General features: G+C 37.9%; 1 protein-coding gene across 3 annotated transcripts in view; it reads left to right on the top strand.

Moving 5' to 3' along the window:
• Positions 1-26,196, top strand: part of LOC137489735 (adhesion G-protein coupled receptor G1) — a 28,860-nt gene that overhangs the window by 2,093 nt on the left and 571 nt on the right. Inside the window, exons 1-17 of one of the 3 annotated variants that reach the window (XM_073927976.1) lie at positions 4,516-4,609; positions 4,684-4,778; positions 4,948-5,022; positions 5,133-5,219; positions 5,307-5,456; positions 5,647-5,694; positions 8,887-8,964; positions 14,680-14,818; positions 14,900-15,062; positions 16,628-16,768; positions 16,893-17,006; positions 17,082-17,118; positions 17,215-17,315; positions 18,426-18,550; positions 18,642-18,907; positions 25,596-25,686; positions 25,777-26,060. In XM_073927976.1, coding sequence (XP_073784077.1) covers positions 4,608-4,609; positions 4,684-4,778; positions 4,948-5,022; positions 5,133-5,219; positions 5,307-5,456; positions 5,647-5,694; positions 8,887-8,964; positions 14,680-14,818; positions 14,900-15,062; positions 16,628-16,768; positions 16,893-17,006; positions 17,082-17,118; positions 17,215-17,315; positions 18,426-18,550; positions 18,642-18,907; positions 25,596-25,686; positions 25,777-26,060 — 1,996 coding nt within the window. In that variant the 5' untranslated portion in view covers positions 4,516-4,607. The other 2 variants (XM_073927977.1, XM_073927978.1) reach the window with 2 other exon arrangements.

Raw genomic sequence — 26,196 nt, forward strand, 5'->3', positions numbered from 1 at the left:
ATCAAGAACATAAAACATCAAACACTATAAAACTTAACATAATAAATAAGCTTTTAAAATTTCATAAGTATATAAAAATAGTTATAAAAAATGTAACCCATTTTTTTTAAAAATAATACTCAAATAACTATTGCACAGTTTGTTATAGTAGTATAATGATAACATTTTGTGCTAATTCAGCAGTATTTCAGAAACCGTATTATTCAAAAGTCTTATAATGACAGGATAAAAACTATCATGAAACCGCACTGATTTGCTCCTCAGGCTTCTTTAATGCCTGCCTGATGGCATGAGCATGAGCAGACCATGGCCAGGGTGGTTTAGCCTTAGGGCTATTTGGCCAAGACAGACAGTGTTGTTTATCCAGTTTCTTGATAGATGTCATTTTAACTCCAAAGGACCTTTCACCTGACTTTACTATCTTCCTAATGGTGTTCTTGTCAGATACACTAAGGCCGTACTCACACTAGGTACAGTTGCCTCGAACCGGGCCAAAGCACGCTTGTCCCCCCTCCCGTCTCCCCCGACGGCCCGCGCTCACACCATATCGGGCTTCGGCACGCTTACGTCATCGCTGCTGCGCTGTTCAGTGAGAAGCGCTCTCTATGGCAAGCCTTTTTAGCATTTAAATCTTTGTTCTGACTCCATAAATATATTAGAGATATCTCTAATTATATTTTGACTAGTCATAATTATAATTCCACTAGTCAGAATAACAATTAGAGATATCTGCAATTACAATTGTACTAGTACGAAATCAGATTGGAGATATCTGCAAATATATTATGACTAGTCATATTCCTCCATTGACTTCCATTGAAAAATATTTGCAGATATCTCTAAATGAGTTTTGATTAGTCACAATTGTAATTAGAGATATCTCTAACTGAGTTTTTACTAGTCATAATACATTTAGAGATATATTTAATTCGTCATATTTAGAGATATTTACAAATTTATTTGCAGATATCTCTAATTAATTTACTAATAGTCAAATTACAGTTGTAGATATCTTGAATTGGATTTTTGACTAGTCAAAATTCATTTGGAGATCTCTAATTACAATTTTGACTAATCAAAACTTATTTAGAGATATCTGCAAATATTTTTCAATGGAAGTCAATGGAGGAATATGACTAGTCTATCATAATATATTTGCAGATATTTCCAATCTGACTAGTCGAATTATAATTATGACAAGTCAAAATATAATTAGAGATATCTCTAAATATATGGAATTTTATGGATAGTCAGAACAAGGTTTAAATGCTAAAACGGCTTGCCATACACTCTCAACCAGTAGCATAGTGGAGATTTCTCTAGTTATATCATGTCAGTGGTTTGTTATGCAGTGACATGCAGTCAAATATTTCGCCAAACAGTCCTTAGGGATGCGGTGACACGCAGTCAGATATTTCACTGAACAGATCCGCCACTTTTGGCGCTCATAAACAATCATAAAGTTCTCGTGCTGCAGGAATGAGGAGGTCTGCTGAAGGTGCAGCTGTGGTGCAGTGAGGAGTTCTCGTCTTTAATAAACTACAGCAGTTTGCGTTCACTGAACAGTAAGAATGATTAATAAATCCATATGACACAGCCCCGTAAAAGTCACGTCTCGCTTTCAGTTTCGGGCTTTGGCGTGTTTTGCACTCACACACAAGCGTACCGTGCCAAAGCCCAAGTGAACCGCGCTGAGGCACACCTCTTCCAAACGGGCCGGGACCAGCCAAGTGAACCGTGCTTGAGCCCGATTCAGCGCACTCACACTTCTCAAACGATCCGGGAAACGGGCCTGGGCACGGTACGGATGGCATAGTGTGAGTAGGCCCTAATATTCTCATTGCAGAAAGAGATGCCATTAGTGAGAACACTCTTAACAGCTCCTCTGTAAAAAACTTGTGAGGATTGATGTTTTATACATGCGATGCCCTTCCAGCTGCAACCCAGTATGTGGAAACATCCATACACACTTATTTACACACACACACACTCATACACTATGGCCAATTTAGTTAATCAGTTCCACTATAGCGCATGTGTTTGGACTGTGAGGGAAACCGGAGCACCCAGCGAAAACCCATGCTAACACAGGGAGAACATGCAAACTCCACACAGAACTGACTGACCCAGCCGAGACTTGAGCCATTGACCTTGCTGTTAGTGCCATAGTGCTTACCACTGAACCACTGTGCTGCCCCTTACTAATGGCTAATAACTCATTTGTTTAGTCTTTGATGACAGTAAATAATACTTTACTAGTTATTACAAGCTTGTTCCCAAGACTATCAGGCTGATTAACACGGAAACGACACACATTACACAGAAACCTGACTCTTTCTATACCACTCACTGCATTAATACCACACTACACCATGCATTGCACTTTAAATGAACATTTACTTACATTTACTTAAATTAAAAATACTGTCTACATCAATCATTCCGATTATGTCTATATAGGTTGTATGTGGACTATGTTAAATCTTTTGCAAACTACACTGAAAATAAATGCTTTCTGCAAAATTGTTGCAAACAATTATATGGGTTGAATTTAAACAAACAAAAAAAAATAGTAAAATTCAACTTAATTTGTTTGTTTAAATGCAGCCCAAATAAATATAAAAAACAACCACTTAGCTTAAAAATTGTTGTAAATCCGTCAGGGTTCTGCCACTCTGGTCTTGTAAATTCTTGTTTTGGTGGCAGAGCTCGGACACTAGCCATGTCTGGTCCGGTTTCTGTCTCTGTGTGTGCGCGCGCCGTCGTGATTGTACGCAGAGTGTGCGCGATCCTGCTTGATGCGGCCGCGCGCGCTCTGTGTCCCTCAGACGAGCGCGCTCTTGTACTCGTGTTTGTGTTTTCGTCTGTCTGCAGCGTGGTGCTTCATTCCCAGCGCCTCAGTCTAGTTGGTTTCGGTTCTGGTTGGCGCTGGGATGAATCATGCACGCTGCGTGTGTGAGCGCACGGTGAGTGTTTTCATTCATCGTGTGCTCATGCCTTGCGTCTGTTGTCGAAGCACGTGGCTATGTGTTTACATTGTGGTCTCGTGCTTTTGTCGTGTGCTTCGGTGTTGTGCTTGTGTTGTCTTGAACATGCGGTTAATGAGTTCTCTCATTAGCTGCGTGTTCTAGTCTCGTTTTATGTGAGCGCATGGCTTGTGTTGTCTCTCTGTGTCATGCGCTCTCCCGTCTATTGTCTAGTCCCACCCCACTTGTTAACTCATTATTAGTTAATTATGTTCATCTGTTTGTGTGTTAATTTCCTACAGTTTATAAACCCCTCATGTCTGCTGTCCTGTGCCAGTTCGCCATCACATGTTGTCAATCTTTATCTGTCCTGCTGTGTCCAGCCTTGCCTTGTCGTGCCTGCCCAGTCAAGTTTGTTTGTTTATTTGTTTTATTAGTGTTTTCCTCCCTCGGGTTGTTTATTTTGCATTTTATTTTATTTTTATTATTTAATAAAATCCTATTTACTCTGCGCTTGGGTCCTCGCTCCTTTTTCCCTTCACCTGAACGTGACAAAATCCAATTTACCATCTTTGAATATTTTTTTTTCACTGTAGTTGTATATTGATATCTATAGGTGTGTGTGTGTGTGTGATGCATGTATTTCACATATTGTCTATTTAAGTACATACTGTATTTAAATGTATATTGTCTTTAAAGTGTATCATTGCATTTTGCACTCTCTGGAGCATGCAACATGTGCTGCTGGTGATGTGAAAATACAAAGTGATTAGAATTGTCAAGATTCTAGTATTTAGATTAAAGCTGCGGTCACACTTGACTTTTCTCCCATAGACTTCCATTCATACGCACGTGAATGCGTCAGACCGGAAACGCAGGGTCATGCGTTAAGTTTCGCAGTTCGCTACGGTGCAAAGTTCAAGCTTGGTGACCTGCGAAATCGCATCACTTGACTGCGTGAGACCAATCGAGGATCAAAACATGTCCTCTCTGAACAGAAATTTAACATGGAGCAATCACTCGCTTTTTAATACCTAATAATCTTGTTTAATCCCACCCCTTTTGGCAGTGCCGTACGACAAAAATTTGCGCACACACAAACTCTAGTGTGACCACAGCTTTAAGCAAGTGCATTTTAAAGGCTTAACATGGTTAATTAGGCAGGTTAGGGTAAGTAGGCAAGTCATTGTACAACAGTTGTTTGTTCTGGAAACAATCGAAGAAAAAAATTAAGGGAGCTAATACTGACCTTTAAAAATTATGTTAAAATCATCTAAAAAATCAAATTAAAAAAAAGGAAAAACTGCTTTTATTCCAGCCAAACTAAAAGAAACAAGACTCTCTCCAGAAGTAATATGTACATGCAGAATTGCTACTCGAGAAATATTTGACCAAGAATTCAAATTTTAAACATAAAAATACTTTTGTCTTCAACTGTGCTTGCTATATAGACAAACAGAAGAGACAGTAATGACCCAGAGCTGAATGTAAATGAACACTGACATTCACAGCTAAAACCCAAGTAAAGCTGATTTGCATGTGAGTGAGTGAACTTTCTGTCATTAACATCATTATCCAGAAGCGTTAGAGGTGAACAGATGAAAGTCTCTCTTCTCTGTTCTGTGGATTTTGATCTGGAGAATGTAATGAGAAACTGATGTAGGATTTGTGTTCAGAGCCTGTAGAAAACAACATTAAACACGTGTGTCTCTGTCAGGTCTGTGGGAATTATGTCTGGACAGAAGCTGAATGTGCTGCGGCTGATCATGATGATGATGATGATGATCCTCTGCTGCCTCACTGGACTGATAAGTATGATTCAAACAGTAATCATGTTTATTAACAAAAAACTCTGTAATATCAATAAATGTGTTGTGTGGTGCACATCAGAGATAAAATGAAACTGCTAACTAAATTCACATTCTATGATTCTGTTTGTGATGGCTATAAGACTCATAAATCATATTCTTTTCTTGCACAGACAGCTCAGAAAAAATATTAATTGGCCCAAAACTACCAGGTCCATGTTTGCATGAAAATAAGAAAAACTGGCCAGGTAGATATGAAATGTACTACTTCTAAGAATGGAGGTCTATTTTTATGAATCATCATTAGGATTTATATATGAAGATTTTAACTGATGAAATTGATTTCTTTTCATTACAGATATTAAAATATGTTTTAAAGACTGTAAACAACAGATACAAAACTATATTTGTGCAATAAACGCTTCACTAAACACCCCTTCTATAGGTAAAAGCTCTGTATATTTTATATAGTGTTGTAAAGTTCAAACTCTTTAAAAATTATTTTTTTAATGATGATCTTTCTGATTTCCAGGACACTGCCAAAAAGATCACAAAGAATACAGCTTGAACATAAACTTTGTGGGTGATCATCATTATGAAGTAAAGATGAATCAGACATATGACATAGAGCTGATGGTTTTCCCAATGACTTGTACTCTGAAACAGATACTGTGCTCAGAAAGTTAGTGTTGTCCTAACTTGAATTATATTTTAACATGTACACCACATAAGTGCTATACATTTTCCACACATTTCTGTAACCATGAGAAAGAGGAGATCGTGGTACAGTCAATTTAATGTAGGACTATCTTGGAATAATTATATTTTAACAAGTGTTGTAATCATGCATCTCTTCCTTTCATTATCTGAAGATACTGTGACATGTGCGATAAACACCATTACTAATTGTCCAAAAGGAGGTAAGATCTTTCTACTATTTTGCTGTTGGTTTGTTTCATTTTAGTTTAATTACTTCAGTTAATTCTTCATTTAGACTAAAGCAGTGGGATTGCAGGAATGAGTGCTGTCCTTATAATGTTTTCTATGTATGTATGTACGATGAGTATGTATATCAAAATCCTGCTACATGTTTCCTGGCAATAAATTAAAAGTAAAATGTCCTGATATAATGAGATGACCAGCTGGATACACAGTACCCCTCAGTTACATTAGGCACCATCAGGTTTTTGTCACAACTGGGGCTTGAACCTGAATTTCTGATGTAGTGACTGGAGACTGAGCCACTGGGGCAGTAGTGTTGGACTTAAACAAAACACTCAATATGGGAATCCAGAAAATAAAGATTTATTAATAAAATAATTCAGATTTAGCCAATAAATAAATAAATTTAGTTTTTTTTCTCAGATTAGCGATTCGATTGCCGATTTGTGAAACAATCATTCTTTTTTACTGGATCGTCTAAGTCAGTGGTTCCCAACCTGGGGTCCGCGCCCCTCTATGCCAGAGTTCACGGGGGGGGGGGGGGGGGGGGGGGGGTCCGCATGACTATTACTATTATAAAGGGCTTTGCAATTAATCGAAAATTTCGGTTTTCGGAAGATTTCGGTTTCAAACGATTATAAAAAAGCATTAATCGAGATAAATGATTATTGCATCATATTTCGCCACAGTTGTACACGTTTTGCTCTTAAAAGCGCGAAAGAGCTTATGTGTGTGTGCAGCACGATCACGCAGTCAGAAGCATGCGGCCGGTCAGCATTTACTCTCATTCACACACTGAGACGAGCAGAAGAGCGCAGACATCTAAAGTCATCTTAACGTGAGCGCTTTAATGGTCAAATAGGTGTCAAAACGCGGTGTTTAGTGATTATTTATATTAACCCTCATTTGTGTAATAAACAAACGAGTTGAGGATCAAAAGACGTGAAAGAGAAACCATTAAAGAGACAGTGTGCTATAATCCTTTTGCCGGCTGTTTTTATCATTATTAAACAAACACAACGAGAAAACCCTCGCTGATCTTGACTGAAGGAATGCTGCAGCTAAAGTGTTTTTCTTACAGTGAAGATGCTTAAAGCACAGTTTGTTTCATATTTTTATTTTTTTCTATTGTATTTATTTCACTTTCCTTTGCAGGGTGGAAAATAACTGTATGTATACAGTTGAAGTCAGAATTATTAGACCTCTTGAATATTAGCAAACCTTTTCCTGCCCAATTTCTGTTTCATGGAAAGAATATTTTATTAACTTATTTCTGAACATGATAGTTTTGATATCTCATTTCTAATTACTGATTTCTTTTTGTCTTTGCTATAATGACAGCACATAATATTTTACTAGATATTTTTCAAAATACAAGCATTCAGATTAAAGTGCAGTTCAAAGGCTTAATTAGGGTAATAAGGCAAGTCATTATAACGCTAGTTTATTCTGCAAACAATCAAAAATATATATTGCTTAAGGGGGCTAATAATATTGACCTTAAATTGGTTTCAAAATATTTAAACCTTTCTTTATTCTAGCTAAAATAAAACAAATAGAAGAAAAAATATTAGAGGAAATACTGTTAAAATTCCTTGCTCTGTTAAACATAATTTGGGAAATGTTTATTAAAAAAAAAATATCAGGAGCGCTAATAATTTTTGACTTTAACTGGCAATGGTTTTGAATAATCGTGATTACAATTATGACCAAAATAATCGTGATTATGATTTTTCCCAAAATCGAGCAGCCCAAAAAAATAAAAAATAATCTAAAAACATGATTAAAATTCCAACATAATAGTGAAAATAATTAATAAATAAATAATTAATAATTAAAATAAATAACTTTAAATTATTATTTAAATTTTGCTCACTCGCGCAATCTGCTTGTCAACGTGTCGTAAAGGCAAAATCAAAACAAAAATGGCAGACAAGCGTAAATGCAGTGATTCTTCAGAGGCGAAGAAAAAGATTAGACAGTATGACAAAGCCTACCTAAATTTTGGTTTTATTGAAGGCCAAGACAAGTTAAAACTGATTAATTAATATTTTCTATACATACTACTATATATTAATATTACACAAACACACACACACACACACACACACACACACACACACACACACACACACACACATATATATATATATATATATATATATATATATATATATATATATATATATATATATATATATATATATATATATATATACACAGTACATATGTGTGTGCGTGCGTGTGTATTTATATGGTGGGGGGGCTCCAATGTTTGTATATGTTTATGGGGGGGGCCCCAAAGAAAAAGGTTGGGAACCACTGGTCTAAGTGAACTGGTTGAACCAGCTCACTAAATCAAGCTGAATCGTTTGAAATGGTTTGCTTCTCCAGTAGGCACATATTCTTTAATTATTTTAACATGCCTGATACCACCCTCTGAGTCAAAATAAACCAATTTCCATAGATGTTTGGTTTCTAGAAAAGTTCAATGAGATCAGATTTGAGAACAGGTGAACTGATAATACTGCGCATGTAAGTCCACAGTGAACCAAACATAAACAGTACATGACACTGTTACAGTACTGCTTTAACCAAACCACTGATAAAGCTGAAGGGATCTGGCAAAACGTATGTTATTTGTAACAGAAAACCGTAATGGAATTTTTCTATTTTTAATTGGTTCATTGAAAAAAACTGTCTGAAAGATCCACTTCACGGAAAAGATTCAAACTTCCCACCACTATATCAGACTGAGGTATACGAATGTTAAAACAGAAATAAAGATAAAAGGAAAAACTCCACGATGAGAGAAAACAACACGGGAGTAAACCACAGGGAAAACAAAAGTCCTACAAGGAGCAGATTAGGAGGTCTAGGGAATGCAAGGCAAGCTCAGAAAGTTCAGACTCAAAAATCAAGAGACAGAGTAACAACAGCTTAAATGCCTTGGCTGAAACCAGGCACATATGATCGGAATTAGGTAAACAAAGGACAGGATGGTTACAGATTTTACTCTCTTTACTCATTTGTCATTAATTCATTGAATTCATTAAATTCTTGATGGTCTTTGATGACACCAATTGAACCCAGTAGTTTTTTTGTTTGGACTTTATCTGCTGTATGATTTGATTGTAATACTGAATTATACGTTTCTCTATTCTCTTCAGGATGTGATGACAAAATCCCATCTGTTAAGATTAAAGACAAATGTGAAAAGGCTACATATAATGCAACTACATGCAGTGGTAAGTCTTGTGTCTTTCTCAAGCTATTTTTCCAGTAATCCAATTAATTCCATTAATTCCTATTCACATAAGACTTTTCAAATTTTACTTTATAGCAGCAGTCGCAGAATATTTTGGAAATATTTGAGAGTAAAGCAACTGTTGGGTTCACATAGCAGAAGTTAGCTGATTATATGTGATAGTTATGGGGAATTTGCTGACAAATGCCTGAAACTGGAAGCAAATCAGTGTACATTTACACAAGGGACCATTTATTTTGTAGTGGGGATTATCAAATAAACAAGGAATTGCTGATGATGAGAAAAGTCTGGCAGGCTATTTTGTGCAATATGCCAATTGTTTATTGCTGCATAAGGAATCAATTAAATGTCAACCCAGACAGACCACATAGGGCATAAGACACAAATCATTAAGTTGATTAGACCCATAAAACTTACCGTGCTTTTATTTTAGTTGTATTGGGTAGTATTGTATGTGTGTGGTCATACGTTGATTCAGAAGAACAGCAATCTGGTGATAAATGAAAATTGCATAGTGTGTTCCTGACATTAAAGGGTCAGGAACACCCCCCCCCCCCCCCCCCCCCCCCCAAAAAAAAAAGGGTCAATAAAAGCCTATGAATGGCAAGAGAAGCTACTCACAAGTGTGGTCACCAAGTGTGGTATAATCAACAGAGTATATAAGCAGCACCTGGTGGAGATCCTGACAGGTTTTACCACTGAGGAGACAAGCGCACTAAGCATTCAGTTGGTGATTCAGCTACTGTGGCACTGAAACATACTTCTCAGTGAATAAGGGTTATGACAGTAATTGAGAAGTTCCCTTTAAGATCACCAGCGGTGTAAAGTAACGAATTACAAATACTGAAATTACTGTAATTGAGTAGTTTTTCCTCACGATTTATGATTTATTAAGTAGTTTTATAAATGTGTACTTTTACCCCCACTTGAGTACATTTTTAGTGCAGTAATTGGTACTTTTACTCCACTACTTTCATTCAACCTGCAGTCACTACTTTATTTTTTCTTGTCTATGGGGATTAGAAAAATCAGTCATGTGACTCCTGTCCAATCGAATTGCACACAGAAGTAAAGAGGTAAATTATATCATAATGAGCTACCTCAAGACATGATTGATTTATAACTGCAGCAAACTGTTTGGAAGCATTAAAAGTGTCCAAGAAGATGTCCAAAATCTTTACATGCTTTGACCCAGAGACTGTTAAGATGCATGTCACTGATGAGAAGATGTCGGATGTTTACTGTATGAGGGTCAACATAGTTGTACCCTAACATCATGGGGACGTTGCATTTTGTTTGGAAATGTAAATCAGCTTGACAACAGAACTCAGCGTCAGGCCAACGTCAACGTCTAACCTAAAGCCAACCAAACATCAATGTCTAATAATGTTACAGCTTGACATTGTGTGGATGTTACCACTATGACATCTATCAGATGTTCGATTTTGGTTGTCATACCTAAATAATAAATGTCAGAATTTGATGTCAATATGACGTTGGTTTAAGATGTTGGCTCGACGTTGATTTTTGGTCACTTTCCAACACAACCTAAAATCAACCAAATATCAACATCATTATTGGACATCAAAATAATGTTCTTTTGAGTACTTTTAAAATGTCTACTTCTTACTCATACTTTGAGTAATATTTACAACATTTTTACAACATTTTAAAATATTTTACTCTACGTACACTACATTTTTAGGCAAGTAATGCTACTTTTAAGTACTCTTTCCATCACTGCAGATCGGAAACTCCGACATTATGTTTGAACAACATTATGGGAAATGTATGAAAAGAGCCACATTAGTCCATTAAGCATAATCCATTGTGTGTTTGGTTGTGGTGTTTGCCAAGTGTATATTGTAAGCACACAAGCGTCCCCAAAGATGCAACCTATCCCCAGGCCCTCATTTGCGTTTCTGCAGGAATATTTTGAATAGAATTGAGTGTAGATTATGGTTCAAAATATGCAGAAACAGGACTGGCTGTAGACCTCTGCTCTGATGGATGTGATGACGAACAGGCTCTAAAACCCGCTCTTAAACTCAGCTGGAGGGACTAGCTCGATTGCATCCTTCCAGGGGAACAGCAAACTTAGTGAAATGCACAGCCTAGAACTTGGGAGGCCGTTTGGTGAACTGAATTGCATAGCTAATCAGTCAAACAGAGTCTAATAACTTAAAGAGCCATCTTGATGAGCTGGGCAATGTTAACCAGACTGACAGAGCCAGTACGAGTGGCACCATCAGAACAGTCGCTGACATACCAGCAGTGGGGCAGACTGGGATGGGGAGTGTTCTCTTCAGAAGGCAGTGCGTCCAGCGTGAGAGCTGAAAGTGGGAGATCACATCCCTCCCAGGATCTCATGGGGAAGCTGGAGGCGTGAGAGGACAGAGTCCACACTCTGGTGCGCTCCCAGCGTATTCTTGCAGGATTGATCTCTTTCAAATGAGATGTTAAACCAAGCTCCTGACTCTCTGTGGTCATTAATAATCTTGTCTGAGTAAAGTGAAAAATATAAAGTAAAATTAATCCATTTTTATAAAACACTTGCACAATATCATTGTGGAGCTCTAACATAATATAATTTAGTTTGAGGATATTTTTACTTATTGTATTTATGAATTTATTTATTTTTTAGCCACATTAATAGATGGTCTACACAAAACTGATTTTTTTTTTAGTTGTCACCTATGTACTACACACACGCGATTTAGCATGGACGGAGAGGATGTGTAGCTGCGTTCAGAAAAGCAGTGCCAACACTGGGGGAATTTCCGGTGCAAGAGTAAGGTGTGTGAAAGTGTGTGACAAACACAAGTGAGAATGGCTGCAGCAAAAAAAGGTGGACATAAAGAACTTTTTTCAACAACGGTATAAGTCACATAAACTCCAATTCGCTACTGAATGAGTCCATCATCATAATGGCGCTAATACTCGAGTATTTCCCACTTTAACGCACAGTCTGTAGTTATAGCTGTTATGCTGTGTTCACACCAGACGCGGAATGCGCGGATAAATCGTGCTATTCACGCGTTAATAGTTGCATGAACATTTGAGTTTACTCGCTTCATTCGCGTGTCAAATTCACATCAGAACAGAAGCGGATTTGTGTGATGGGCAGGTCTTCTGTCTGCCCGGTGACTCTAGCTTCATAGCTAAATGGCTAACATGGATTTTATGAAGAAAATAACAGTGTTTATGTGCTTTATGAAGACTGAAAAACAGTGTCGATACGTTTAGGGTCGTGTCTGAGTCCACTAGATTCTTTCAGAGGTGCATCCAGCTCTGTGAGCTCATAAACTCCTCCAGAAACTTAACCTGGATGACGGAGGCTTTCAGCGGTGCTTCTGACTGAGCCCAGCCGAGTTTGATTACCTGTAGTCGGTGAAGGCTGGAGGATTTTCCTTCGGAACACCGACAACAGGTTCTACGTCACAATCACGCCCCCACAAGAGCAAGCTTCTGATTGGTTAACGTGGCGTGAATGTACGCTGAAGTTCAGATTTTCGAACTCGAGAGATTCGCGCGAAACGCTCATTAAGTGCGTCAAATGCGCAAAACGCTCAATTCGCTCCACGCCATTCGCGCAATTTGCATCATTCACGCCGCGCCATTCGTGCGTATCATGCCGCAGGATGTCTATTCACGCGTTTGCATTGACTTAACATGTAAATCACTCACGCTTGAACTCATGCTTGAACAGGGTTTGAACCCAGGTCTGCAGAATCAGAGTCTGAATGTTTAACCACTCAGCCACAGGTGGATAATGAATCCAGAAGCGAGATAGTACTTGCACTGTGAGAGATTTATTTGCAAAACACAAAAATCCAGATTTGGAACAACAAAAAATGCAGAGATAAAATAGGACTGAGTTAACGGAGGAACAATAAGGCCAACAGGCAAAATATCTCTGGAAAATACTAGAGCAGGAGAAATGCATCCAAAAAACAAGGAAAAAGGCGAAGTAGCATAGAATTCTGAAATGAACAGATCTTAAGAAAGCAGGGCAAGACTCACGGTAATGAAGGGCTAGCATCAACAATGACTGAGCAAAGAAACAAGGAAAACTAGTGAACCTAAATACACATGACATAACAGGACACGTGAAAACAATCACGTACTTACTGAACTCAAACAACACATGGGGAAAAATGAGGACATCTAGTGGAGAAACAAAATCATAACATGTAAAAACTAAAGTCATAAAATGACAGGTCCTAACAATAGCAGGCTTATGTTATGATTAGTCTGTGAATAATATGCTCTGAAAACTAACTGCAGAATAAACAGCTAAATGTACAAGTATACAATCCCTGCCAGTTTTCCCTGATCTCTCAGGGTAGCATGTCCAATTTCAGTTGATACAATTTGTCAGAAAAACTACAGCCTGAGCGCTATCTTTTATTAATGCTAATATATGAAACGTGTTTCATTTGCATCATGGCTAAAATAAATGGATGTCTTCATTAAACTCTCTTTATCAGTTAATAAACTTTCTTCTAACTGTACACTATCAGGCCTGTAGCCAGCTATTTGTTTTTTGAAAAACTGAACCTTTTTGCTGTTATTCGCCTGATTTTTTATTTAACTATGGGGTCTAAATATTGCATATTGCTAAAAATATTGCATTATTGCATTTTAGGAACTAATTTTTGCTGAATAAGATCGGACAGTTATCATAACCATAGTTTTTGATGTACTAAAAAAATACTTCTTACCATTGCTTGTCAAATTGCTTATCACACTAGTGTTTATTCACAAATGTGGATTTAAACTGTTTTATATTACAGTTTTATAACTAATTAAGATTTTAAATAAAGAAATATGAAAAGATTATTATTTTAAAATACAAATTTATTATCATCTATCATTACATTTGTTTTGTTTTTTAGAAATCTGTCAAAACTTGTTTTAAATAACAAACTGGCCAGAACATTAAGCTTTCCTCAGTCAGAATTTGGTTAAATGAATAATCATAAAGAAAAAAATCAAACATAATAATAATAATTTAACTTGTGGTCTTTCAAACTACTTAAACCCCGCTTGGCTACAAGCCTTACTATTTATTTTAACTTAATAAATTGTATGAAGAGAGGATTAATTAATAATATGTTTTAATAGCAGTTAAATAACGAATATGGCAGCACGGTGGTGCAGTGAGTAGCGCTCTCGCCTCACAGCAAGAAAGTCGCTGGTTCGAGCCTTGGTCTGGGTATGTTGATGATTCTGTGTGGGTTTCCTTCGGGTGCTCCAGTTTCCCCAACAAGTCCAAAAACATGCGCTATAGGGGAATTGGGTAGGCTAAAATGTCCATAGTGTGTGTGTTTGAATGGATTTGTATGGGTGTCTGCCAGTGATGGGTTGCAGCTGGATGGACATCCACTGTGTAAAACATATGCTGCTAAATTGGCAGTTCATTCTACTGTGGCGACCTCGGATTATTAAAGGGCCTAACCAAAATGAAAATGAATGAATGAATAAATTATGAATAGCAATATATATTAGTTATTTACGCCCTTTATATGCACGACACACAATTTTGCACTTTTAAGGTTTACTTTACCTTTGACATAACTGTTAGGAACAAAGATTTTTAAAGGTACTGGTATTAGAACACTAAAATCTTTAAAAATCAAATGCGCAGAAATATAAATGAAATCAATCTCTTGCTTATTTCTTTGTGCTGAAGGGGGTGACCTGAACAAATACATTCTGCGTTCAGATGGGACAAACTGGGTGTGTGAGATCTGTGAAAATATACCCAGAAAGAACATAACCATTGTTGGTCTAACTGATAACAAGGGATGGACTAACCCCTTAAAAGCTGTGTAAGTGAGTGGTTACAAGCATATAAAACTGAAGTATGAAACACAATAACACATAACCAAGTGAACTAATCAATCCTGCAGAGAGGCCATGAAAATACTGGAGTCTCAGAGGGAGGACATGGAACAAAACAACATAACCAAAGCAGCGGTTGACATGGGAAATGTTACTGCTCTTCTTTATCTACAAGCCAAGAACACGGAAACCAGAGACACATGCTTCTTTTCAGACCTGGACACAATAGACGTAACTTGACAAACATCTCTGAAAAAGTGAAACTTAAGCAAATTTCTTCATCTAGTTACACCTAAATAGATTGATTAATTACTCTCTCTCTCTTGTCATTCCAATGCCCTAAGAGCTTCGTTCATTTTCACAACACAAATGAAAATATTTTAGCTGAAAAGTGAGAGTTCTCTCATCCTCCACAAACAGCGTCCTGAGATGCTCAAAGTACAGAAAAGGCCATTTTCAAAACTTTCAGTGTGTCTTCATTGGTTGTAATCATACGAAGCTCCTAGAAAACTTTTGTGCGCCAAAATATGCAAATATAACTTTTTTGTGCGCATGTCTTCTCTTAATAACTGACTCTAATAGCAATTTAATGGCTTTTATTTTTGAGGACACAAATTGGGACCCTTGAAAAAGTGGAAAAAAAAACATCTCGGTAACCTTGCACTCGTTAGAGGAGGATATGTAATGCAAACTACATATATGACTTACAAGTTCATACTAGGCCTGTGCGATTTGGGGAAAACATGTAATTGCATTTTTTTTTCACTGTTATTGCGATTTTGATTTGATTTGCGATTTAATTTTATAGTCAGGCTTCAGCTCAATAATCTGTATCGTAGCTTCTTACTGCTAAAATGCAGTGTGTAACTTATTATAAAAACAACAACAAATATATATATATATATATATATATATATATATATATATATATATATATATATATATATTTAGAGCACTCAGCTAACGAACATGGCTGAAACAACTCTAAAATTGTACTTTGCTGTTGCTCTATGTCAGATTGAGTATCACTGCCAATACTTTCAGATGACTTTTTAGCAAGACACTACTCATAGAAGCTCATATGGTGCTTCTTTAGGTGCTGGTTGGTTTATTTCCTCGTGCTATGGTAACAGTTCTTACCATTAAGTTTGGTGTCAGTGACTTTGAAAGCAAAATATTCCCACATTTCAGATTTCCTGTTTTTCATCTATGTTAATGTGTCTATTAATGCTTCTGAACTATTAGACGCCATTATCTCACTCGTCCACGCTTTCCTGTTTATTCGTTTTATTGATTTTCTTGTGAGTGTTTCGCATAGTTCAGTTGCGCAATTCTGATTAGGCAGACCAAAAAGGCAGTCATGCATTTGCTCTCGGCAAAGGAAATTAAATAATATATATCAAATCGCAGCCTCTTGTGGTTAGCTAATCGTAACATTTAAAATCACGATTGCTATTCAATTTCAATTAAACACACAGCCCTAGTTCATACAGTACTTGTATTTCACATATATAACATATATGTCATGTTTACACAACATATATTTCTAAATGTTACAAAAATGAAAGATGAAAGAAGATTTCAGGGGATTGGAACAAAATGAGGGGGGTAATTATTAGTTTTCAATTTGGGCTGAACAAACCCTTTAAGTATTAATAAATTAAGTAAAAAAAAAAAAAAAAAAAAACATTTGTTTTACTGAAACAAATTGAAGTTGATCCAATGTTTTTGTCTGTTTTTTTTTTACAAACATGGAACGATTTCTCATTTATCAATGCTAACTGTTCTTTTCATAGGATGGTGACTGCCAAAGTTACCTGAATAGAGACTTACCCTGGTCTTTAAAGATTCCCAGTGAGGCCTTTAATAAATCACGACAGAAAAACAATGGGTCTGGGTTTGTTGTAATTGTACCATTTAAAAACATGGAAAAAAAGGTAACAGGCTTTTACTGAAAGTTGTTCCTTTTATACTTTGACTCTACAAAATTCTACATTTGAACAAATATTTCTTGATCTACTGTTTTCTGAGATTGTTTTCCTTTTATGATATGTGGTTTAGAATGTAACGAACAATTACACGGTTTTGAACAATGAGGTCTATGGAATCACAATGAGAGCCAATATCTCCAACCTCACCAGCAATATTGAAATGATCATTACGCTGAACAATCTGGTAAAGAAGGTTTTTGTTGAATAACTTAAATGGCCATTTTGACAGAACAAATTACACTAAAATGTGTTCTGACAGGACGGTAATGCAACCTGCACTTCTTGGGACGGCAAAGGTAAATTCATTTATGGCTTTATATGAGATTCTTATGAGATTCAATCACCAGGCAGTTTATATTTTTCAATTATCTGTGGCTCTTTTTTCTTTGAAGGGAATCTTGAGTGGACAACGTTTGGCTGTGAGACAGAAAGGATCGACAGTAACACCATAAAGTGTTCATGTTCACATCTGACTTTCTTTGCAGTGCTGATGGTGAGCAAAAATACGATAATTTCAAAATCTGTTTCATTTCAAGACCCCATTTAATCAACATCTTGATACATGAGCTTATAAAAGGAAGTGTTTGCATGTTCTTCCCATGTTCATGTGGGTTTCCCACCACAGTTGAAGACATGAAATATAGGTAAACAAAATTGGCCATAGTGTATGAATGTGAGAGTGTATGGGTGTTTCCTATGGAGACAGATTAGACTCAAAAATAATTCACGCAAAAGACACGATGTACACATGCGTAGTCAAATTCACGTGCATAAAATCAAATTCACGGCAAAATAATGGATAAAAAGAGTGAGGCTATGGACAAATAATTAAATAAATGAAAAAAAGTGCAACTCCGACTGCCGTTTTCTCCGTTCGCCATGCTGAAGAGAAACAGTCTGCGCAAATGAAGCGCAGAGTTGGTGTCATTGACTACAGCTCTCATCTGATTGGCTGAAAGGTACGAGTAACCCTGCTTCTGGCAGGAAAGTCTCAATAATACACACACACGTATCCAGGGGGAGTCGTACGTGAAAGTGGATTTGCACATTCTCATTCAGGATGAACTCGCAAGTTTTAAACATTCAAAACTTTTTGCATATGTTTGTGAAACATATGCCAGAGTAAATGGTGTTTCATTGCACTGCAGTGACAATAATAGTAATAATAATTAATAATTCTTTACATTTATATAGCGCTTTTCTGGGCACTCAAAGCACTTTACACAATGGGGGAATCTCCTCATCCACCATGTGAGTTACCCCTGATAAAGCAGGGAATAAGTCGAAAGACTTGTAAATGACAATAGTTCATTGAATGATTGGAAATTAATGCACCTGAGGTGGTGATGTAGAGCAGAGTGGCTGTTGCACATCAGGTGTGCATGATTCTGCTTCTCCTCTAGTCTCTAGAACAGCTGCTCCACTGCTGAGATGGTGTATATCAGATATTTGCCAGCTTTTTGTCCTCAACCTGCTCCTGTTGTTGATTTGGTCTTCAGTTTTTAAACTTTCAGCATTGAAATTTAAACCATGATTGTAAATATTATCCAAATATCCTGATGGTTTTTCTTCTTCTTTTTTTGGTCTTTCTCTGATTTCCCAGTCTCCGGTCATAGATGCAAACGCTGTAGCACCGTATCTGGAGTCACTGACCCTCATCTCTGCTATCGGCTGTGGGATCTCTGTGTTTTTTCTGGCCATCGCTCTGTTCATGCATTTCCTGCTGCGGTAGAGTATATTAATGCACAAATATACAAATAATGCTGATTTATAACACAGATCAGGTTAAAAACATGGGTTGTTTTTTCTCTTTCAACAGGAAAGCCAAATCCAATCAGGCCACGAAGATCCTGATCAACATGTTTGGTGCTCTGTTTCTCCTGAATGTGTCTTTTCTGTCAAACGAGAGCGTGGCAAACTCAGGAGACAAGAATGCTTGTGTCTTCATAGCTCTGCTGATGCATTACTCCATGCTGACCTCATTCACCTGGTTCTTCATTCAAGCTCTTCATATGTACTTATGGCTCATCCGACAGAACGTCACCATCACAAACTACATGAGGAAGATCACCGTGTTGGGCTGGGGTGAGTGATGGAGCAAATGCCTGATATATAAAAACGGTTCTGTCATATCCTGAACTTTTGTTTGTGTTTTTCTTTTCCTCTACATGATGTTGCCATTTTCCCCAGTGTTTCTCTTAGGGTTCATTTATGTTTGTTTTGTTCAGCAGTGTCTTGATAGACTACCCAATTTATTCACCCCTTTTCACTTATTTTAAGTATCACTTCTCTTTGTCTTTGTTGTGGTTTCTTTGTATTTGGCTTAAAAATTGTTTTGGTTGAACCAAATCTCCTTTCTCCCCAATGTTTCTTGGGGGATGCGAAGGTCTGCGAGGGGTTTATTACCCAGTGCGACCTTATCTTTAAGTTACAGCATTGTACTTCCCTGCAGACCAGGTTAACATCACATATGTACTAAGGGTGGAGCCGAACCCGAATGCGGTATTCGGAAAGGCACGAATAGCGTGTTTTTACGAATACTTGATTCGAACAAATACTTGAAAAATTATTTGTATTCGGGAGCAAGAAAAACACTATATCAAAAAGCAGCGTTTCCTCATGAGACCACAGTGCATGCCCGCGTGAGTGAGTGAGTGACAGAGAGAGAGAGAGAGAGAGAGAGAGAGAGAGAGAGAGAGAGAGACACGCTCAGTGCAAAATGCGCAAAATCCCGAAACTGAAAGCGAGACGTGACTTTTAAGGGACTGTTTCATATGGATTTATTAATCATTCTTACTGTTCAGTGATCGCAAACTGCCGTAGTTTATTAAAGACGCAAACCCCTCACTGCACCACAGCTGCACCTTCAGCAGACCTCCTCATTCCTGCAGCACGAGAGCTTTATGATTGTTTATGAGCGCCAAAAGTGGCGGATCTGTCCGGTGAAATATCTGACTGCGTGTCACCGCATCCCTAAGGACTGTTTGGCAAAATATTTGACTGCATGTCAATGCATAACAAACCACTGAAAGGATATAACTAGAGAAATTTTTTTTAAAAGCCGTTTAAGCATTTAAACCTTGTTCAGACTATCCATAAATATATTTAGAGATATCTCTAATTATATTTTGACTTGTCATAATTATAATTCGACTAGTCAGATTGGAGATATCTGCAAATATATTATGACTGACTAGTCATATTCTCCATTGACTTCCATTAAACAACATTTGCAGATATCTCTAAATAAGTTTTGACTAGTCACAATTGTAATTAGAGATATCTCCAAATGAATTTTGACTAGTCAAAAATCCAATTCAAGATATCTACAACTGTAATTAGACTTTTAGTAAATTAATTAGAGACATCTTCAAATATATTTGTAAATATCTCTAAATATGACGAATTAAAGATATTTCTAAATGTATTATGACTAGTAAAAACTCAGAGATATCAATTACAATTGTTACTAGTCAAAATTCATCTGATTTCGTTCTAGTACAATTGTAATTGCAGATATCTCTAATTGTCATTCTGACTAGTGGAATTATAATTATGACTAGTCTAAATATAATTAGAGATATCTCTAAATATATTTATGGAGTCAGAACAAAGATTTAAATGATAAAAAGGCTTGCCATAGAGAGTGCTTCTCACTGAACAGCGCAGCAGCGATGACGTAAGCGTGCCGAGGCCCGATATGGTGTGAGCGCGGGCCGTCCGGGGAGACGGGAGGGGGGACAAGCGTGCTTTGGTCCGGTTCGAGGCAACTGTACCTAGTGTGAGTACGCCCTCAGTCTGTAGTCGGAGGGCGGGGCGGAGATAACAGGCTGTCTGGCACAAGCTTCTCCACAGCAACAGACAGAAGGCTCGGCTGAGCGAAAAAAATACTTCACTGCATCACTATTTTTGTTAAATAGATTTTTGTACCTTAATTGGGTTCCAGATGCAGTTTATAAACTTGTAGCGGAGTTGAAGCGGAGTTTGATCGGGATATTCTATTACGCTGCATTATTGACGTTTGCAACCGGGTGCTCTGTTTACGCAACGTTAGCTCTGTTAGCACGGTAATTTAGACAATAGACTGTTGACAGAGTAACGTTAACGTTCGTTTATAAAGGTTAAAACGATGCTTTTGCAGTTGTGTCGAATAGTATGCACTTATGGGAGTTATATGGTACGTCTACATTACTGTCTTTTGCAGACAGCAAGATATATGCTATAGGCTAGTTAACCTTAGCATAGCTTCCCGTCACTTTTTATTAACTTGAAACTCCTAAAATACATTTGGGCACCATGAAAAACAGTGAGACTGCTGCTGAGCCATTTCTTGGTCCTCCACCAGTAAAAAGAAAAGAAAACCTTCATGTTCTGTGTGGAAGCATTTTACAGTCAGTGCTGCTGCAGATAAAAAAGTGATACTGTATAATGTGTGCAAAAGTGAAATCAGCAGAGGCAGAGATATTAAACATCTGTCAGCATCTTCTATCCATAATCATTCATTCATTTCTTTTCAGCTAAATCCCTTTATCAATCTGGGGTTGCCACAGTGGAATGAACCACCAATTTATCCAGCATATGTTTTACGCAGTGGCTGCCCTTCCAGCTGCTACCCAGCACTGGGAAACATCCATACACTCTCTTTCACACACATTTAACAGGGACAATTTAGCTTACCCAATTCACCTGTATTGCATGTGTTTGGACTGTGGGGGAAACCGGAGCACCCGGAGGAAACCCACGCCAACATGGGGAGAACCTAGTCGGGGCTCGAACCAGCAACCTTCTTGCTGTCAGGCGACAGTGCTACTCACTGTGCCACCGCGCAACCTTCTATGTAATGTATTATCACATGCACTAAAAGCATCCTCTCCTGATACTGTCTGTGAACCCCCACAAGCATCAATCCCCTCAATCAGCACAGCTATGTTCTCCTAAATCCTCCACAAGCACCAAACCATCAACACAGCCACATCAACACAAACTTTGTGTCTGTTTTGTGGCTGGCAGATGATAATAGCAGGGCTGTATCTTTTAGTATTATATAGAATACTTTTGTTCTGCCAGATCTCCCAGGCAGGGTTTTATTTAGATTTATTTAGTTAATTTTAGTTTTTGGAATTCTGTCCATTGGAAAGAAGTTCTTTCAGAAGAAAAACAGTTTTTTGAAGTATTATTTGTTTTTATTCTGTCTATTCAGTGTCCTTCAACAAGAACGGTGGTGGTGGGGTTCATAATATTCACAATGGGATTTTATTAGTTGTTGGTTTAACCATGGATGAGATAATGGCTTCTATGTTATTTTCTTTTCAATGACATTTCTTGTCACATGTTCAAAAACAACAGCCAATATTGCATGTCTATAATTTCTATAATGGGTATAATTAAACAATACTTTCTTCTATAATGTAAATTACAAGTGTAATAGAAAAAATATATATTTTTGCGCCATTTTGAATTTTACTCGAATACAAATACAAATACAAATACTTTTTCCCCCTCAACAAATACAAATACCGGCTGCTCCGCACATCCCTAATATGTACTTACTCTCTCGTCTGGAAAGGCACTTGCTTGGGCAATGACAATTCGTAATACTGGAGCGACTGGCTGCATCAGTTTATCCTCCTTTGCACTATTGTCTGTTTTAGGCTCCATTGTACAGTTAAACTCTGCCTGTTTTTCTACAGCAGCGGCATATATTTGCTAGAAGGCACATGCCCAGAGTGCATGGATGGAGATATGTTCAGAAACGCTAGGTGAAACGCTAGTGTGGACGCGGATCGGTTTTGATCTAAAACGCACTAGTGTAAACGGGGCCTTAGTGTCCCTTTGCATGTCTCTGTCTTTCACCATATGGGAAAAAAACATTCTTCTATTTAATTGAGACCTCTAACCTTCCTCTGATCTTCGGCTACCCCTGGCTTTTTTCATAAACCCTACATTAACTGGCCAAGTGGCGAGATTACTCTTCATCTTCAATACCTAACACCTCACCCCTAATTTCTCCCTGGGCACTGAAAGCATTAGCTGCCCACTGCTCTGGGTTAATGCTCACTGTGTGTGTTTGTGTGTGCTCTCACTCCTTTCTCAAAATGTGTGTGTACACTTAGATGGGTTAAAAGCAAAGGACCAATTTTGAGTAGGGGTAAAACCATACTTGACAAGGCTCACTTCATTTATTCACTGATGTGGGAGTGGGGGCTGTACTGGTCTGGAGGGGGGGAGATAACAGATTCTTGGTTCTTGTGAACACCATTATCACATTGGAGACCAGAAGCTGGTGGTTTTTAATTAGCATTTGTTACAGGTATTGACAGACCAGAAAAAAAAACTTGGAGTATATTCAGCAGGCCTTACTTCTCGTCAAGTCCATTTTTTCACGGTTTCAACATCTTAGTGTCCCGGATCTAAAAACCTTAAGCCAGATAGCACAACCCAAATATACAATAACACTTTCCAGGAAAGAACCCCAAAAGCTATTATTCCCAAGTCTGAGTTTTTTGCATCTCTCATATAGAGGTTTGAGACAGCCATCAGTAAAGCTAAGACTCACGAGCCGGATCTGACAGGCGGTCAGTTATATGTTTTTAAACAGTACTTCCCCAAGTATGTCAGTGGGCACATTCCTCCTGTCTTATCTGCTATCTTATCTGCAGGTATTTCCCGCAATCAGGCATTTCTACAAAAACACTTTTGGTGGCCCACAGCTAAGAAGAATGTTAAATCCCTGGTAACTGCCTGCCCAGTTTGCAACTGGGGGAAAACCTCCAATATTCCCCTCCCACCCCCACTCACACCCACCACTCAAGGTCTCCAAAACCCTCTTTCTATTTCCCACTAACCATGGTCCCACCAACAAATAAACTTTGTTACCGGTCTTCCACCCACAGCAACACCGTTATGCTGGTCATTGTAGACCAATTCTCCAAGAGAACAGACTGCTAACCTTATCACCTCACTATCTTTCAAGTCTTTGGTATTCCACAGAACATTGTGGATGATCGGGTTCCCCAGTTCTCATCCTAGCTTCTTTTGCCAGTCATTGGGTGCATCTGTTAGATTGTCTTCTGAAGTCCACCAAGTGTCTAAAGGACAGATGGAAAGAGTTCATCTTAGTCTTGAGACCACCTTAAGGTGCATGATGGCTTACAACCTTTCATTATGGTCTTCATACCTCCTCTGGGTAAATATGCTCACAGCACTCTTTGCCTATCCTCCACTGCTCGTCGAAAGCCTCAGCCCAATACTGAAAACAGGCCAACCATAGATGCAGATCTGCACTCGCTCCTCTGGGTGGGGCAACAGGTTTGTCTCTCCACTCAGAACCTTCCCCTATTGATAGAATCTGGCAAGCTCAACCAGTTCAAAGCATCAGAGTTATCAGGAGTAGTTATCAGAAGAGTAATCCTAAGCTGTTTCTCAATTCCAAGAACGCAGAGAACGGACTTGTGTTCTTCTGGAGACCGGTCTTGCCAGGTGTCCTCAGAAGAACGAACTCAGGAGACCGCGAGGGCAGAGAATGCGTACTTTGAGAAATGGAATGCTGCGTTCTTCCTGATGGTCACGTGACCTTCACGCGTTTTAAATGGAAATTATTTAAACATTTCAGCCTTCATACAACGATTTATTGTTTTTCCCCTTTTCAAAATATATATTTTGCATAAAAACATTATAAATCTATGTTGCACAATATGAATAAAACAGATTTTAATACGAATTTCAGCAAACAAACACCCTGAATGTGTTTATTCCTTTATTAAGATGTTCATGGTAATGTTTACTTTCACCATTTCATTTAGGGAAACTCCCGATGTAAATAAGTGATATCTCTGAACTTTAATAATAAATCTAAATAAAATGCAGCGCTTCCCACCTCCAGTCGCAATGACTTCTGGGACTTCCAGAGTGAGTTCGGTGCTCAAGTCTGCATCAGTGCGTCCTCGATATCAAGAACACATCCGGGAAGTTTCACGCGTCCTCCGTACTTGCGGTCTTGAGTATTGGAACTGAACTTGGGCAGCTGATGATGACGTTGCACGAGAACACGAGGACGCAAGACCGCTGAAGAACGCATATTGAGAAACAGCCCTAGTTTCTAACCAGCTAGACTTACCTAGGTTGTAAAATTAATTGCAGCTTTTATTTCTCTCTATTTAAGCATGTGTTGTGTTCCTCGTTTGTTCCTTATGGCAGATCCCATACTCCCCCTCGTTACATTGGTGGTAAATCTATTTACACGGTCTACTGGATACTAAATGCTCAAAATGTGCAACAGTCTCAGCAGTATTTTGTTGATTGGGAGGACAATGTTCTGAGGAGCGTTCCTGGATTTCTGCTAAGGATGCAGTCTGATTCTGAACTATTGTTTGTGTTATTCTTTTTTCTCCTCATGATGTCGATATTTTCCCGAGTGTTTCTGTTTTGGTTTATTTGTTCAGTTTTTTTCTCATTAGTCTACCCTATTTATTCTACCTTCCTGTCTTGACTTATCACTTTGTTTTTGAGTTTGACCTGCTCTCGTCCTTGCTGAAAATCTCCTTCACAGATATGCTGTAACTTTTCTTTGTCTTGGTTTGTTTGCATTTTGACCTAAAATACTTTTTTGTTTGCATTGTTATTTTTAATGACTTTGTTGGACTTCCTAAATAAAACCTGTTTTGAACTTGGCATTTAATAGTGGTAATGCACCTCGGGTGTGCATTATTTTCTTTTAGACAGCTGATTTTTTGTGTTTTTTACTGATAATATCCTTGTTTTGCATGTGTTTCAGGGTTTTCAGCTCCTGCTATTATTGCAGTTGTTTCTGTAGGAGGATATAACAAAGTGACCCTAACCGCATCGTCTGGAAAAATTGCACAAATGTATGCTTAGTTCTTAAGTCACAACATCATAAATTATCAAATATCTTCTGAGTGTCCTTTAAATTTAGTTTCATGCTCTTGTGATTGCAGGTGCTGGATTACAAATCCTTTAATTCACTATGTACTGAACACTGGATACTACATCTTCGTTTTCATCTTCACAATAGGAATCTTCATCACTATCCTCACTAGGATTATCCAGAGTAGACACATAAGAACGACTGTGGGCAAGAGACAGACGTTCAGAAAGCAGCTGATGATGGTGTTGAGTTTGTTTATTCTGTTTGGTCTGACGTGGGCTGTTGCCTTCTTCAGTTATGGACCGATGCTCATTCCCTCATATTACATCTTCTGTGCGCTCAACTCCTTTCAGGGTGAGAAACTGAGGGCTTCTACTGCACACACAGACTTTTAGCTAATTTTTCGAAATATTGCATGCTTGTTTTTGTTGATAAAATATTTTTGACACTTGATCATAAACGTTAGTAAACTTTAGTTCTAATAAGTTTT

Source organism: Danio rerio, chromosome 17 (assembly GCF_049306965.1).
Source record: "Danio rerio strain Tuebingen ecotype United States chromosome 17, GRCz12tu, whole genome shotgun sequence".
Lineage (NCBI taxonomy): Eukaryota > Metazoa > Chordata > Actinopteri > Cypriniformes > Danionidae > Danio > Danio rerio.